Source organism: Sinocyclocheilus anshuiensis, unplaced genomic scaffold, assembly GCF_001515605.1.
Source record: "Sinocyclocheilus anshuiensis isolate Anshui unplaced genomic scaffold, SAMN03320099.WGS_v1.1 scaffold222, whole genome shotgun sequence".
Taxonomy (NCBI): domain Eukaryota; kingdom Metazoa; phylum Chordata; class Actinopteri; order Cypriniformes; family Cyprinidae; genus Sinocyclocheilus; species Sinocyclocheilus anshuiensis.
Genome location: NW_015542408.1, coordinates 322,495 through 336,295, shown reverse-complemented (window position 1 = coordinate 336,295; position 13,801 = coordinate 322,495). Strand labels below are relative to the sequence as shown.

Below are 13,801 nucleotides of genomic sequence, written 5' to 3'. Positions count from 1 at the left end.
TTATTTTCATATAAAAATATGGCATGCAGTTGCTTCAAACAAAGGTGTAAACATCATTCATTTAATCGTAATTAATAATCGCAATTACAATTTCAAAGGAATAATCAACAATTATGATTTTTGTCATAATCGTGCAGCTCTAGTATATATCATGTAGTATTTGGGGGTAAAATGTGCTTAATTGTAGTTAATTAATTAATTAATATATAAATACATTTTTTTATATAATGTTTTTTATATAATGTTATTCACCCACCTCTTTATTTTTTCAAAGTATGTTCCCATTACAAAGAACTCAAATTATTAAATGTATTCAAAAGACAAGCAATACCAATGCTTATAAACATTTCTGTATGTAAATTCCTGTCAATAGTAGTTCCATGGGGTAATTTCATGCATAAATGTAAAAAAATAAAAAACTGATGTAGAGTATCAGTCATAAAAATAGCCATTTTAGCGCCTACAAAGCCTGTCAGAAATATGCTGCATTTAGATGACTAAATCATATGTGGTAATCAAAGAGGGATGCGAATCCTCTTGACTGATTTAATTAGAGTCCATTTTAGATTCTAGCGTAATGTCGTTCTGTCTTAATGCCGCCTCATTTCCATATAGACAGAAATTCCATATGCTACTACATATAGCCCATATACTGTATCTGTGATATATTATCCATCTCGTATGAGGAAAATTAAGTCTTTAAATTAAGCCTTATTGCTTGGTAGTAGATTTTTTTTGTGAGAAAACAGACTTTTTTTGGTTTTCCATGATTAAAACAGTGTCCTCATTTTGTCAAAGTAAATCATGTCAGGGAAACCTGATTATATGTTAGGCAGGAGTCCATAGATAAACTCCAGTGTTTAATTTCCCCAAGATTAATTGCGATTTAAACCTGGATGATTGTAACCACTCTAAGTTTGTCTGCCTTGGGAAAGCTAGCGTGTCTCCGACATAGTGATAACACTCGTTGCCTTCTCTAGTGCAGCTCAACCAGGTCTCGTCCCATTCGTCAATCTTTGTGATATCACAAATCCCGGAAAATATGTGTTGTAGTCCAAACGAGTCATTCGTTGTAGTTTTTGAAAAGTGATTTCTGTTAAATAAAATATCTTCTTTTGAAGTGGACTTTGAGCTTTGTAACTTTGCAGATCTTTTTTATGCTCAAACAGCAACATTACAGACTAACTAAAGTTGAAAAAGCATAATAGGACCCCTTTAATACTATAGAAAAGCAATACGTTTTTCAGTTAGTGTTTTCAGCTAGCTAGCTTATTTTCATATAAAAATATGGCATGCAGTTGCTTCAAACAAAGGTGTAACCATCATTCATTTAATCGTAAATTAATAAACGCAATTACAATTTCAAAGGAATAATCAACAATTATGATTTTTGTCATAATCGTGCAGCTCTAGTATATATCATGTAGTATTTGGGGGTAAAATGTGCTTAATTGTAGTTAATTAATTAATTAATATATAAATACATTTTTTTATATAATGTTTTTTATATAATGTTATTCACCCACCTCTTTATTTTTTCAAAGTATGTTCCCATTACAAAGAACTCAAATTATTAAATGTATTCAAAAGACAAGCAATACCAATGCTTATAAACATTTCTGTATGTAAATTCCTGTCAATAGTAGTTCCATGGGGTAATTTCATGCATAAATGTAAAAAAATAAAAAACTGATGTAGAGTATCAGTCATAAAAATAGCCATTTTAGCGCCTACAAAGCCTGTCAGAAATATGCTGCATTTAGATGACTAAATCATATGTGGTAATCAAAGAGGGATGCGAATCCTCTTGACTGATTTAATTAGAGTCCATTTTAGATTCTAGCGTAATGTCGTTCTGTCTTAATGCCGCCTCATTTCCATATAGACAGAAATTCCATATGCTACTACATATAGCCCATATACTGTATCTGTGATATATTATCCATCTCGTATGAGGAAAATTAAGTCTTTAAATTAAGCCTTATTGCTTGGTAGTAGATTTTTTTTGTGAGAAAACAGACTTTTTTTGGTTTTCCATGATTAAAACAGTGTCCTCATTTTGTCAAAGTAAATCATGTCAGGGAAACCTGATTATATGTTAGGCAGGAGTCCATAGATAAACTCCAGTGTTTAATTTCCCCAAGATTAATTGTCAAGCCATACCCTTTCATCATATCTCCCAGCATGCTTTCAACGGAGGCGTAGAGGGAAAAAAAATATGACAGTGATATTTCATCGTGTACATCACTCCTCCCCTGCACGCAGACTTTTGATCTGTCAGTACTTTAGATCAAACGTAATCCAAAGGCTCCCGACATAAAAAATGAACTTGTGACACTTAAATCAAGCTTTGTGCCGCCTCTCTGAAAACCATTACCGAAATCGTAAAAACAAATTTAATACGATCCATTCATCTCTCCAGCATATGCCACGAATAATGATGCAAACAGCCAACAACCCTGATGAAGGAAGAGTAAGAATAGAACCGGTAAGTAGATCTCCACTCTGAGCTCATGCTCCGTCTTTGGCGAAATTAAATAAATATGAATGATGAATTGAGTTACAGACTTGTATTTTGGAAAAGTATAGCCTAGGAAGATATTTTAAGAGCCCAGTCTTTCTCTCCTGCATGTGATGTAAATTGCATGCTATTAAATCTGTGGTTTTCCTAGCATGTGCTCTCTGTGTGAGAGTCAGATGATAGGTTGAGGTGTAGTTAAATGTTCCTTGTGGTTTTGGACGTCCTTCCCCGTAGGTTGCAGTAATGGGGAAGAGTCCTGCTTCAGACAGACACTCAGATGGGCCTGATGCCCCGTCCTCTATGCATGATCCGCATGACCTGCCCCTGAGCCCCATCAGCGAGGCCTCCAGTGGCTATTTTTCTACTAGCGTCTCCACTGCCACCCTTTCCGACGTCTCCATAGCTTGCGGGGACCTTACCTCTACTCCCAATTCCCAAGCGGGTCCCGTAGCATCCAGGCACAACAACGAAGACTGTCTACCAACCCCTGTTAATGCCTCTGTTGCTCCTGTAGTAGCTGGGCTAAGATCTGACAGGCCTAGAAAAGAGGAAGATACCCAGGCGGCCCACAGGAATGGTGTCACCACCTCTCAGCAGGAAGCACAGCTAAATGCAACCCCTCCCCTGGTGTTGAGTACCTCCACAGACAGCCCTTTCTCCCTCCAGAAGGTCAAAGCCAATGAACTCAGGTCTTTCAGTAACATTCTTGGAGATGGAAAAGCAACCACAATGCAAACTAACAGCCTGGAGAAGCTAGAGATAACCTTTGAGGATGTGGAACCCAAGGAACTTGCTTGGCTCAAGGTGGGAGGGAGAGTCACTGTCGGATCCAACAAGTCCGGCACGGTCCGCTACATCGGCCCAACGCACTTCTCCGAAGGCATCTGGGTCGGGGTCGAGTTGGACACTCCTTCAGGTGAGTTAGATCTTCCATTATTAAAGGGGTCATGAACTGCCTTTGTTTATTTTGTACTGTTCTCTGAGGTCCACTTAGAATGTTACGATTTTTACATCAAAAAATATAATTTAGAAGTAATAGGCTATTTTCTGTACTGTTTTGAATAGGCGTGACAGATTGTAGACTCAGAAGTAAATGCCCACTGCTATGATTGGCTAACAGTTGTGTGTTTGACAGCTTATATCCTTCATAGATGGATGCTGCTGTGCTTTAGGTTTAAAAACGCATAAATACTCCGTACATATTAAACGATCTGTAATAACAAAGCAATAGTGACCATATAATAAAAACAGTTACTCACACTAGGGGTTGAACGACTACTGATTTTTTTAATTCGACTTTTATGTGATGAAAGTCGAGTCGAAGTCGATTAGTCGCTGATGACGTCATTAATGAACAAATAAGTCTGGAGCTGAGACAAACACCTTGTGCACAGCTATGGCATATGACACAGCGCTGCCCACACGGCTATTGCTCCTATAACAGCTTTTTTATCAGTTCTTTTGTATTTGGGTCGTTATATTTCTCACATATTTCTGCTCATTCTAAATCAGATACAGATAAAGTAGCGCAGTGAAGATTACATTAATATGAATGCATTAGTGAGAGCGATTGCATGTGTGAATTAATTCTACCTGGCAGCATCTCTCTACTAGTAGTTAAGCTGTGGAATTTAGTTATTAAGAAATAAATGCTTGAACTTTTCAGTTTCTAAGCTATTTTATTGAGAAATCACAGAACAGTGTTGACAATACGTTTCCGCGCTGAATGATTCTGAGCGCGAGATGTACGCGCTACTGTCCTATGTGTGTGCGTTACAGTGCAGCAGCGCATTAGATTAGAACGGCGATTAATTTACCTGTGCAATAAGCTGTTTAAAACGTGCATTCTCCCGTTCAATTTCGAGCATCCAGTAATATAATCACACATGTCTTGTGGAGCGCTTTCAGAATATGCATTTATTTGTCATTTGAACCGTTTGGAAACGGAGCGTAAATGTGGAAGTCCTTCAAAGATTTCTTATCCTGTTGCGCCCTCTATAGGACCAGCGACTAGTCGACATCAAGCTTAAAGCGTCATGGCAGAGCATTGAAGTCGACTAGTCAATTAGTTGGTGCAACCCCTAACTCACACTTGTGTGGTGCGACATTACTGTCGGTTCCAATATAGTCGGCACAGCGTCGTCTTTTAATTTGAATCTTTCTGAAAATCCTGCGTCGAATTGTGCCTTGTTTGTAAACAAATCCGTGGTAAAATGAAGTGAACAAAGGACCAAGTTCTTACTGACGTGGTTTGGAACTTCATTAAAAATAAAATTAATCAAAAACCTGCGTTTGCCTCTCATTATTTACACTACCTGTGTGAATCGGTGGGCGGGGCTGAACAGGAAGCGATGTAGAAGCAGGCATTGATCATCTTCTGCGGAGGTGGGGTTTAGCCACACTATTATGTCATAAAGTGGCACATTCAACAACCTGTCGTTTTGGCAGACTGGCTTCAATATAAGCTGTTTTTAGACTAATGAGAAAGTTTTGAGTTCTGAAACTTAAAGAATGTCTAGCACAAAGACCTCTTATACATCAAAGGATCAAGGGAATTTAGATTTCTCAGTTCATGACCTCTTTAAAGGGTTAGTTCACTAATTCACAAATTACTCACCTTCAAGTCATCCTAGGTGTATATGACTTTCTTCTTTCAGACGAATCCAGTCGGAGTTATATTCAAAATTGTCTTTGATCTTTCAAGCTGTTTAATGCCACTCAGCGGGTGTTGCATGCATCAGTCCAAAACAAGTTAAATAAAAAGCGCCCATCCATAAAAAAAAAATCTCCGGGGGGTGAACAAAGGTCTCCTGTAGCGAATCGATGTGTTTTGTAACGCTGAACTGATACGTCATCTGCCCGGAGCTGCTTCCGTGTAGGACTGTTGGCGCAAGCTACATTAAAGTGATTATTGCGTTTTGAATATCGATATTTTTCTTACAAAAACGCATCGATTCGCTACAGGAGGCCTTTGTTCACCCCCAGAGCCGTGTGAGACTTTTTATTTAACTTCTTTTGGACTGATGCATGCAACACCCGCTGAGTGGCATTAAACAGCTTGAAAGATCAAAGACAATTTTTAATACAACTCCCGACTGGATTCGTCTGAAAGAAGAAAGTCATATACACCTAGGATGACTTGAGGGTGAGTAATTTGTGGGCTAATTTTCATTTTTGGGTGAACTAACCCTTTAAATTTTCTGAGACATTGACACCTTGGTGAGACTGATTTACCAACCTTGTTCCTTTTCTATCCTTTGTCCACTAGGTAAGAATGATGGTTCCGTCGAGGGCCACCAATACTTCCGATGCAACCCTGGTTATGGGGTGCTAGTCCGTCCAGATCGACTGACTCGACGGGAAGCTTCCAAAAGGCATACCGAAAATCGCCGCAGCGGGGAGTTCAGTCAGCAACTGAGGGGAGGAGCCGGCACTGCCATTCAGAAAGGAGATAATCGCAAATCCTGGACCAGCTAATTGACAATGAGCTGAGCAGGACAGAACCTCCACCTCCAACATCTCAATCTAACCGAGGAGTTCAACTCCATCCATCACTGTGCTTGGGCTAATGGAGCATTCTGATACCCAACTTTGCATGGAGGTGGTACAACATTCCCTCACAAACCCCTCTATCAGTTTCGGTGCTATGCTAATGTGTAGCATGTGGGAGTGCTATCAATTTTTAACATGCTGCTTCAGCTGTGTTCCATGGTTTGGTAACTCAAGCCAGTCTCTTTGAGTTGACCGTAAATGAATCTGCCGGGTCTTTGAGATCAACCCATCATTTTTGTTTGTGCCCTGGTTTTATCAAGAGTCCATTTTTGGACTTGAAACTACAAATTATGCTTGATTTAGTCGGTTTTTAGTTTCCTGAATGTGCCTTTCAAGTCAACCCATTTCTTGTTTGGCATCCCTCACTGCACCTTAGTAACACTATGGTATGGTAGACATGTAAGAGATTATCTCAGGGATCCAGTCAGAGTCATTGGATATGCCCAGTTTGGTTTGCAGCTGCAAGCCACTATCAAGGGGGGGGGGTTGCATGTATTTCGCCATAGGTGCCGCCCTGAGCAGGTTAATGTAGGTTTTTGATGTTTCCTCATTCTTTGTTGTGGAGTACTGCTATTACTTGACCAGTGATTGGTTGGCTATATCCACAAGATGGGATATTTTATTTGGTTTGTTATCATTGGAAGAATTGCCTATCAGTATTTTTGGAGGAACCCACCTGCTTGGTGTGTATCCTTAATTGCTCATGGTGAATTTTTAGACTTGACTGAATTGGCACATTCAGGTTTAATTGACTGGCTTAATTAGACCCTCTCTTAATGGTTTTGATGATTGGACTGAAAAAAAATATTTTAAAGTGTCTTATTTACAGCCTTTTAATTGGAACTGGGTTATTGAAACTACTTCAACCTCAGATAACTTTGTGCTGCAGTTTAAAGTGGCTCAGTTTGATTGGTTTCTAAAGGACTGTCTTCCACAAGAAGGTCACGGTTAAAGCACATTCCAGTTTTGTGTATTGGACCAATTACTGGCAATAACCTTCATCTTATTTATTCAAATTAAAAGATCTAAAAGTGATTTCATTCAATATTTTTAGCATACTGTTTGGGCAAAGTGGTCACATTTATATAGTTTTTTTTATAAGGAGCATGATTCCATGCAGATATGATGCTTGTTCACATCATGATGGAGAAAAAGTGTGTTATTTCGTTCCTTTTATATTCTATTCATGGAAATCATCATGTGATTTCTGAAGTCTAATGCAATATCAAGTTATTAAAATATATTTTAATGGTTGTAGTTATGTAAATTGAATTTATAAAGTGTAAAAATCCCTTGAATGGAAAATTAATTTGCACATTTGATTTATAGTAGATAGCTTATGTGCCCAAAGGGTACTTAGTTTTGTTGTAAACTAACCGAAGATCCACTGTAAATCTGCTTTTCACTGGATTTGGTGCTCAAAAGTCAAAAACATTTCAAAATTTCCATCCGAGAGAACATGCATTTCTCCACAGTTTGAAGTTGCCTTTCATTTTTCCTGTAGTGTGGTGTTGATGTTTATGTTCAGTCAAAATTTGGTTAACTCCTTCATATTTCTTTTTTTAGTGTATCGTGATCTGTGCCTCATTCATAATGAGAAAAAACAAACGTACACATGCAGCACGTCTTTGTTGCTTTGATTAGCAACAACGGCTTCAGACGGTAGGATTTGAAGTCCTACTGGCTCACATTAGTAACTAGTCATTCTTTAAGTATTAATTTAAAGGTAATAGATTGATTGCCTTTAGAATGACAAGTCTCAACTAAGTTTTAATACAGTTCTGTTGTAGCAATAACATTAAAAGTGCTTGTAGGAATTTGATGGTTCATTGTGTTGAACATAATGAGTTACTTTAAAAAGAAAGGGGAAATGAACTTATTGAAGACCTTTTCAGTAAGCTGATCTCCACGGCCCAACATTTCAATCATAGTTGCCTTTAACTAGATGTGTATTGGGTGTTTTTGTTTTCAAGTGCAATTTACCATTTTTCTTCACTAAAATGGTTGAATGCAGCCTACATCCATTCCGTTCAACGTCAGCAAGTCTGCAGTAGCTGTATGACACCTCGATCTGTCACAAATGGCATCGATCCAGAGCCATATCGGAGCAACCACACAGTGGCCTTTTGAAGTTAAATACTAAATACAGGTGTGGAGACTCGTGCTTTCCTCCTGTTTGAAATCCTTCCCATAAAGGACATCAGGAGAAAGAGGTTTTGAAGGAAGCTTTGGGCACTGCTGTTTACACAGATGTCAGACGAAGCTCTTGGCAGGAAGTTGCTGCTCTACTTTTGTAGTTTTTCTTTTTCCCCTCCTTTTTTGTGAGCAGTGAGTGGACGGCTCCATCTTTCACAACTAGTCTGTGCCTCGTCCTGATGATTTTATGTCGTGAAAGTTCTCCCGTATATGGAGCGTTTGAACCCAGAGTATACGTGTGTGTATGTGTGTTTTGTATATAACTGCATCTTGAGAATTCAATCTGAGCACAAGGCTGGGTTTGATTAATTTAATTATCTGCAATTCTATGCTGATATCCAAAGAATAATCATGTATAATAATTCATTTATATTGACTGTACAATAATCTGGCTGTAAAGAAAAATAAAAAGTGAACTGATTTACACTTTTGTCTTATTACTGGTTTTTTTTATTTTTTTATTTAGTGTGTGTTTTAGGGGTTCCAGTCTTAGCCTACTTTACCTTGACTTGAAGGAGGGAAAATATTCAAGTACCTATGTTCAAATTTGGACCTTTTTAATTATCTTTGTTTTTCTTTCAAAACTGACAGCTCTTTTTTTTTTTCCTGCATGGAAAAGAGCAGCTGCACACATTTATATCAAATTATTGTCTTCAAATAACAATCCAGTTACAATTTCAGAATTAGGAATATTCAGAATTTTCATGCACTATTTAATAATTCTGAAGTGATAATAAAAAGTATGATCAGACGGTGTCTTTCAGCTCAAGTTTTTATTCTCTAGAAGGTACAGTTCTAAAATAAAAACAACTTCAAAACAAAGTTTGAAAATGAACAAAAGTGTCAAAACAAAACTTAAAAAATTAACCGGATATGCGTTTTATACTACATATTACAGAACAGTCTACTGTCCAAAAAAGGCACTAAATTTTGTAATAAGAGATACATGATTAGACTATTTCAAGTTAATACAACAGTGATATATTTTGAATTTTTTTTATACTCATAGAATATATTTATATGTATTTAATATATTCACATATTGAACATGGACAGATTAAAAACACAGTCAAAGTGTTCCCTCATTCTTTCACGACAGACTTCTTTTCCAAACACATTCCAACACTAGCTTAATAAAGACTTCTGGGTAACTGACTGGGCACTAGTCCATCATCACATTGTGCCTCAATACTGTTTCTAAGAAAGCGTTTACTAAGATTGGACTGTCTGTATCCTATAATAAAATATACAAGACTACATGATTGCTGTGCAAGCTTACGATACTTTACGCTCAAATTTGGGTTGGCGATGCCAGCTGACTTAAAACATTTCGAGGACAATTATACACTTTTCTCAGCTGAAAGTATGATTGGCAGTTTGTAATACTGTTCAGTCTCGCTATAATAGCATCTAATATTTTGACAGGTTTAATGAAAAACTCTGAAATACAAAACAGAGACCGGGGCTAGTTGTCACATAGGGAAATTGTCACAAGGATTATATTTCAGTAACTACAAAAAAAAAAAAATTGCAGCAATGCTTGATTTCGCATTCATATGTCAATATCTTTTCTAACAGCTGCTGAACGCAATAAAACCAAATCTGCATTACAATTATATAATGAAAACAGATTTAAACAGATATAAAATGTATTTTTCAGATTCAGAATTCAGTTGGAGAAAGCTGTAATTTCATACAATTTATTGAAATTTCTGTTAGCCAAAACATTAATTTGATATTTTTTGCTTTATATTTAATTTTCACTGATTATATACATATTCATATAAGAAAGTGGATATAAACAGATTCAATTTTTTAAAGTATTTTAGGTTCAAAATTCAGGTTGGGGCAAATTGTCAAGCTTTATGTGTTGTAGTTTTGTATAATTCATTACAAATTTTTTAGCCAAAGCTAATTGAATTTGATTACAATTTTTTTTCTCCTGAAAAGCCAAGTCAATAATAATATATTTTAAATACAAATATGTATTTGCAATAATCCATATGAAACGTGATGTTTAATATTATTTTTTAGAGTGTGTGTGTAAAAAAAAAATTTTTTTTTTTTTTAAATGGTGTTTTCTCAAATCTGTTTATACACAGCAGGTTTTCCAATGTGACTAGCACTGCTAGAGTCTGTAAAGTTTGATTCTATATACAGTAACAATAATAACACAATGTCAAATATTCACTGAAGTAAAAATGTGCCAAATAGCCCCGGTCACCCTTACAAAGGAACAGATTGTACTTGATTTAATTCAACCAAATTACAAGGCATAACTAGAGAAACAAATAAAGTCTAATTTGACAGATTTATCTGCTTAGCAGAATTTCCTAAAGCGAGAAATTTCATTTCCAATTAATATTCTCTCCTAACATACAATATTCTTTCGATACACATTTGATCAAATAGACTTGGTACATTTATGTTAAGCTTATGTAGATTTATGGAATAAAGGTATCTAGGAATATTAACGTTAACTTAAACAGCGTCATCTACAGTTAATTTTCACAGAAATGACGTGTTGACAGATTTGACACATTCTGTAATTTAAGTGCTTAAAAATACTTGCATTAAGGCTGAAGCCCATGTTCAAAATTCACGTTCGGCTGCGACGGACTCTTTAAATACGAGCTTGTTTGTTAGCTAGTGGCGATCTCATCGACTGAAATCTAACGCTCAATAGGAACAAAGGTGTTGAAATGGTATTTCAGACATTCTGAGAGAACTTTTGAAGCAGCTGATACTTTTCACAGGTTTGTCATCCGATAGCTATTTTGATAAGTCTAAAAAAAGCTTATTTGTGACTGCAATGATGTGCATTACACACAGAAAGCAGCTTCCTAAAAGGCAAAGAGGAAAGACTGTAAAAGGTGGGAGAGGGCATGTGGTTAGTATCTCCTTTCCTTTTTTTAAAACAAGCACCATATTTCAGTTCTGAAGCACAAATAAAAATAACCTGAACTAGTCCATCCCTCTTATGTTCTTTCTTTGAAACAGTACCAGATAAATGAAACAAAAAAAACAACATATATGTAGTGTATATGTTGGGGTAAAGAACCCAAAGCACCATAACCCTCCCCTTTAAAGTGGCATTTTATGATTATTCAACAAAAAAACAAACAAGCAATTACATGGGATATTTATTAGAGTGGTTAAATCCACTTTAATTTCGGAAATAACGGTTATTAATCCCTATGGAAGAAACCCCATATTTGGACACGTGGGCAAACACCAACAGGTTTTTTTGTACTGGAACGTCGTCACCCTGATTGTCAAGTGTTCGCTGAGACGAAGAAATTCCCAATGCTACAACATTTTCCAGCCGCGTGCTGCTGAAACGTTTGCACAGTTATTGGCTGAGTAGAACACTTTGAGGTTATACACGTTCAAATAAACGGCTGTTGTCTGATTGCTTTTAGAGAGGCCTGCAGAAGAGCCCGACTGAATTTCTAGTCTGCTAATGCTGAAATATAATGGCACAATCTTCATGAGTAGGCTTCAGTTTCCAGACAGCCTTCGACGCCTCCCTGCAGAGATGCACAGTTGTGTAGTGGCAGGAACATAAATAAGCTGCCGCTAGTAATTAAAAGTGCAATACATAATTGCTGAAGCCAGCAGGCCGGTTATGGTACTGCAAAAACAGTCCTATGCAACTTTGACGCTGACAACCAGGGTCCACAATTAACGTTTTGCCAATTTCACAACGACAAGTATTTCATACTGGTCATAAAACTATTTTGTTTTACTTAAACTAAATTTTGATGTTTTTCTGCCTATTAGTGACAAAACGTGCGAGTCGCAACAGATGCCACTGATTAACTCTTCCCCCGCCATTAACGAGTTATCTCATCTTTTAGAAGACAACGTTTCCCCGCCAAAGACGAGTTTTTACGGCTTTTCGTGTTTTCACTGTTATACACTAGGGGGCGCTATTACACATCTTCTGAACAAGTACAAAACCTCCCGAACAAAAACACGCGTACACAAAATAATGATCTTTAAAAAAGCATCATATGACCCCTTTAAGTACTTTTTAAAATAATTACAAATTGAAAAAAAATTATTAAAACAGTTGTATGTTAAGAATTTTAAATGAACTGTTTCCCCACCATTGACGAGTTATCTCATCTTTTAGAAGACAACGTCAGATGTAGTTTTTGATAAAAATGTGATTTTCTCACCTTTTTGCTCAAAATTTTTTTTTTTTTATGAAACCTACCTATATTCAAGTGTTGATAAAAAAAAAGAATGCTTTAAGCTAGAATAAAACGGATTATTTTTTTTAAAAGTAGAGGCTCTGATCTTTATTTTGGTGTATTGCATATTCAAATATTCATACAGCAAAATATTCTGGAGGCCATCAAATTTTAGTGAAAATCATCAAAATCGCTGGCAGTGGCTGGCAACTTTTTTCAAAAATGGTGGCGGGGAAAGAGTTAACGACGGGCAAAATGCTGCTCTTTTTTGCTGAAAATGTACTCACTCTCGGGCCATCTAAGATGGAGATGTGTTTGTTTCTTCATTGGAACAGATTTGGAGAAATGTAGCATTGCGTCACAGTTAAAAATATTTTAATGATAGATTTGTTTCTTACAAACATGCAGCTTTTTCGCTTCACGAGACATTAATTGATGGACAGGATTTGTGTGGATTACTTGTGGATTATTGTGATGTTTATCAGCTGTTTGGACTCTCATTCTGATGGCACCCATTCACTGCAAAGGATCTATTTGGTGAGCAAGTGACGTAATGCTAAATTTCCCCAAATCTGTTCCGATGAAGAAACAAACTCATCTACATATTGGATGGCCTAAAGGTGAGTACATTTTCAGCAAATTTAAAAAAAATTCCTTCAAGACATGTAATGTGTTTATTATGAGTTACAATTAATCATTCAACCAATTATTCAATTTACGTTTCCATTTTTTGCTGCTTTTAGTTTAGATATTTTAGTGGTGATGCTTTAATTAACATGCTACACATTAGCTATAATATATTTTGCATGGTGAAACTCATCCAGGAGTTGCGTCGTTAAATTCACCTTGTTTAAACACGTCACTATAAGCTATACACATTCAGAAATATGTCTTTGGCTGTTGCTCTGTGTATCACATAGGGGTGGGCGATATACCGGTAGAAATTTGTCAGTGGGTGGAGATTTTGGACTATCGTCTCTATTGCGGTTAAACGCTCACGTGATGTTGCTGTGCTACGTGGTCATGAAAACTTTTCGTTTGCACGCATTTTTAAGTATTGCGGTTTAAAAACAAGTGATGTTAAGCCGTTGAAATGCAATCAGCAGCGAAATCGTTTCGTTATTTGTGCGCAATGTCTGAAAGACTGTTTTTGAGCGCTGTCAGAGAGGCGCGCACATGAAGACGGTGCTCATAGACCGCAGAAATATTGAACAGAGTTATTTTATAGGCTTTGAACGGTTAAACAGACACACTTGTATGTCAAAATGCCCATCTTTGCAAATATCTTCATAAACACAGTAATTTAGGTCTTAAGTGAAAGCAAACAGCTGAG

General features: G+C 36.7%; 1 protein-coding gene across 5 annotated transcripts in view; it reads left to right on the top strand.

The window, feature by feature from the left end:
- LOC107693111 (kinesin-like protein KIF13B) overlaps positions 1-8,695 on the top strand; it is a 54,463-nt gene extending 45,768 nt beyond the window's left edge. For all 5 annotated transcript variants that reach the window (XM_016492367.1, XM_016492369.1, XM_016492368.1 and 2 more), the window contains 3 exons: positions 2,423-2,488; positions 2,756-3,437; positions 5,790-8,695. In XM_016492367.1, coding sequence (XP_016347853.1) covers positions 2,423-2,488; positions 2,756-3,437; positions 5,790-5,998 — 957 coding nt within the window. In that variant the 3' untranslated portion in view covers positions 5,999-8,695. The remainder of the gene's footprint in view (positions 1-2,422; positions 2,489-2,755; positions 3,438-5,789) is intronic.
- The last annotated feature ends 5,106 nt before the right edge of the window (positions 8,696-13,801 follow it).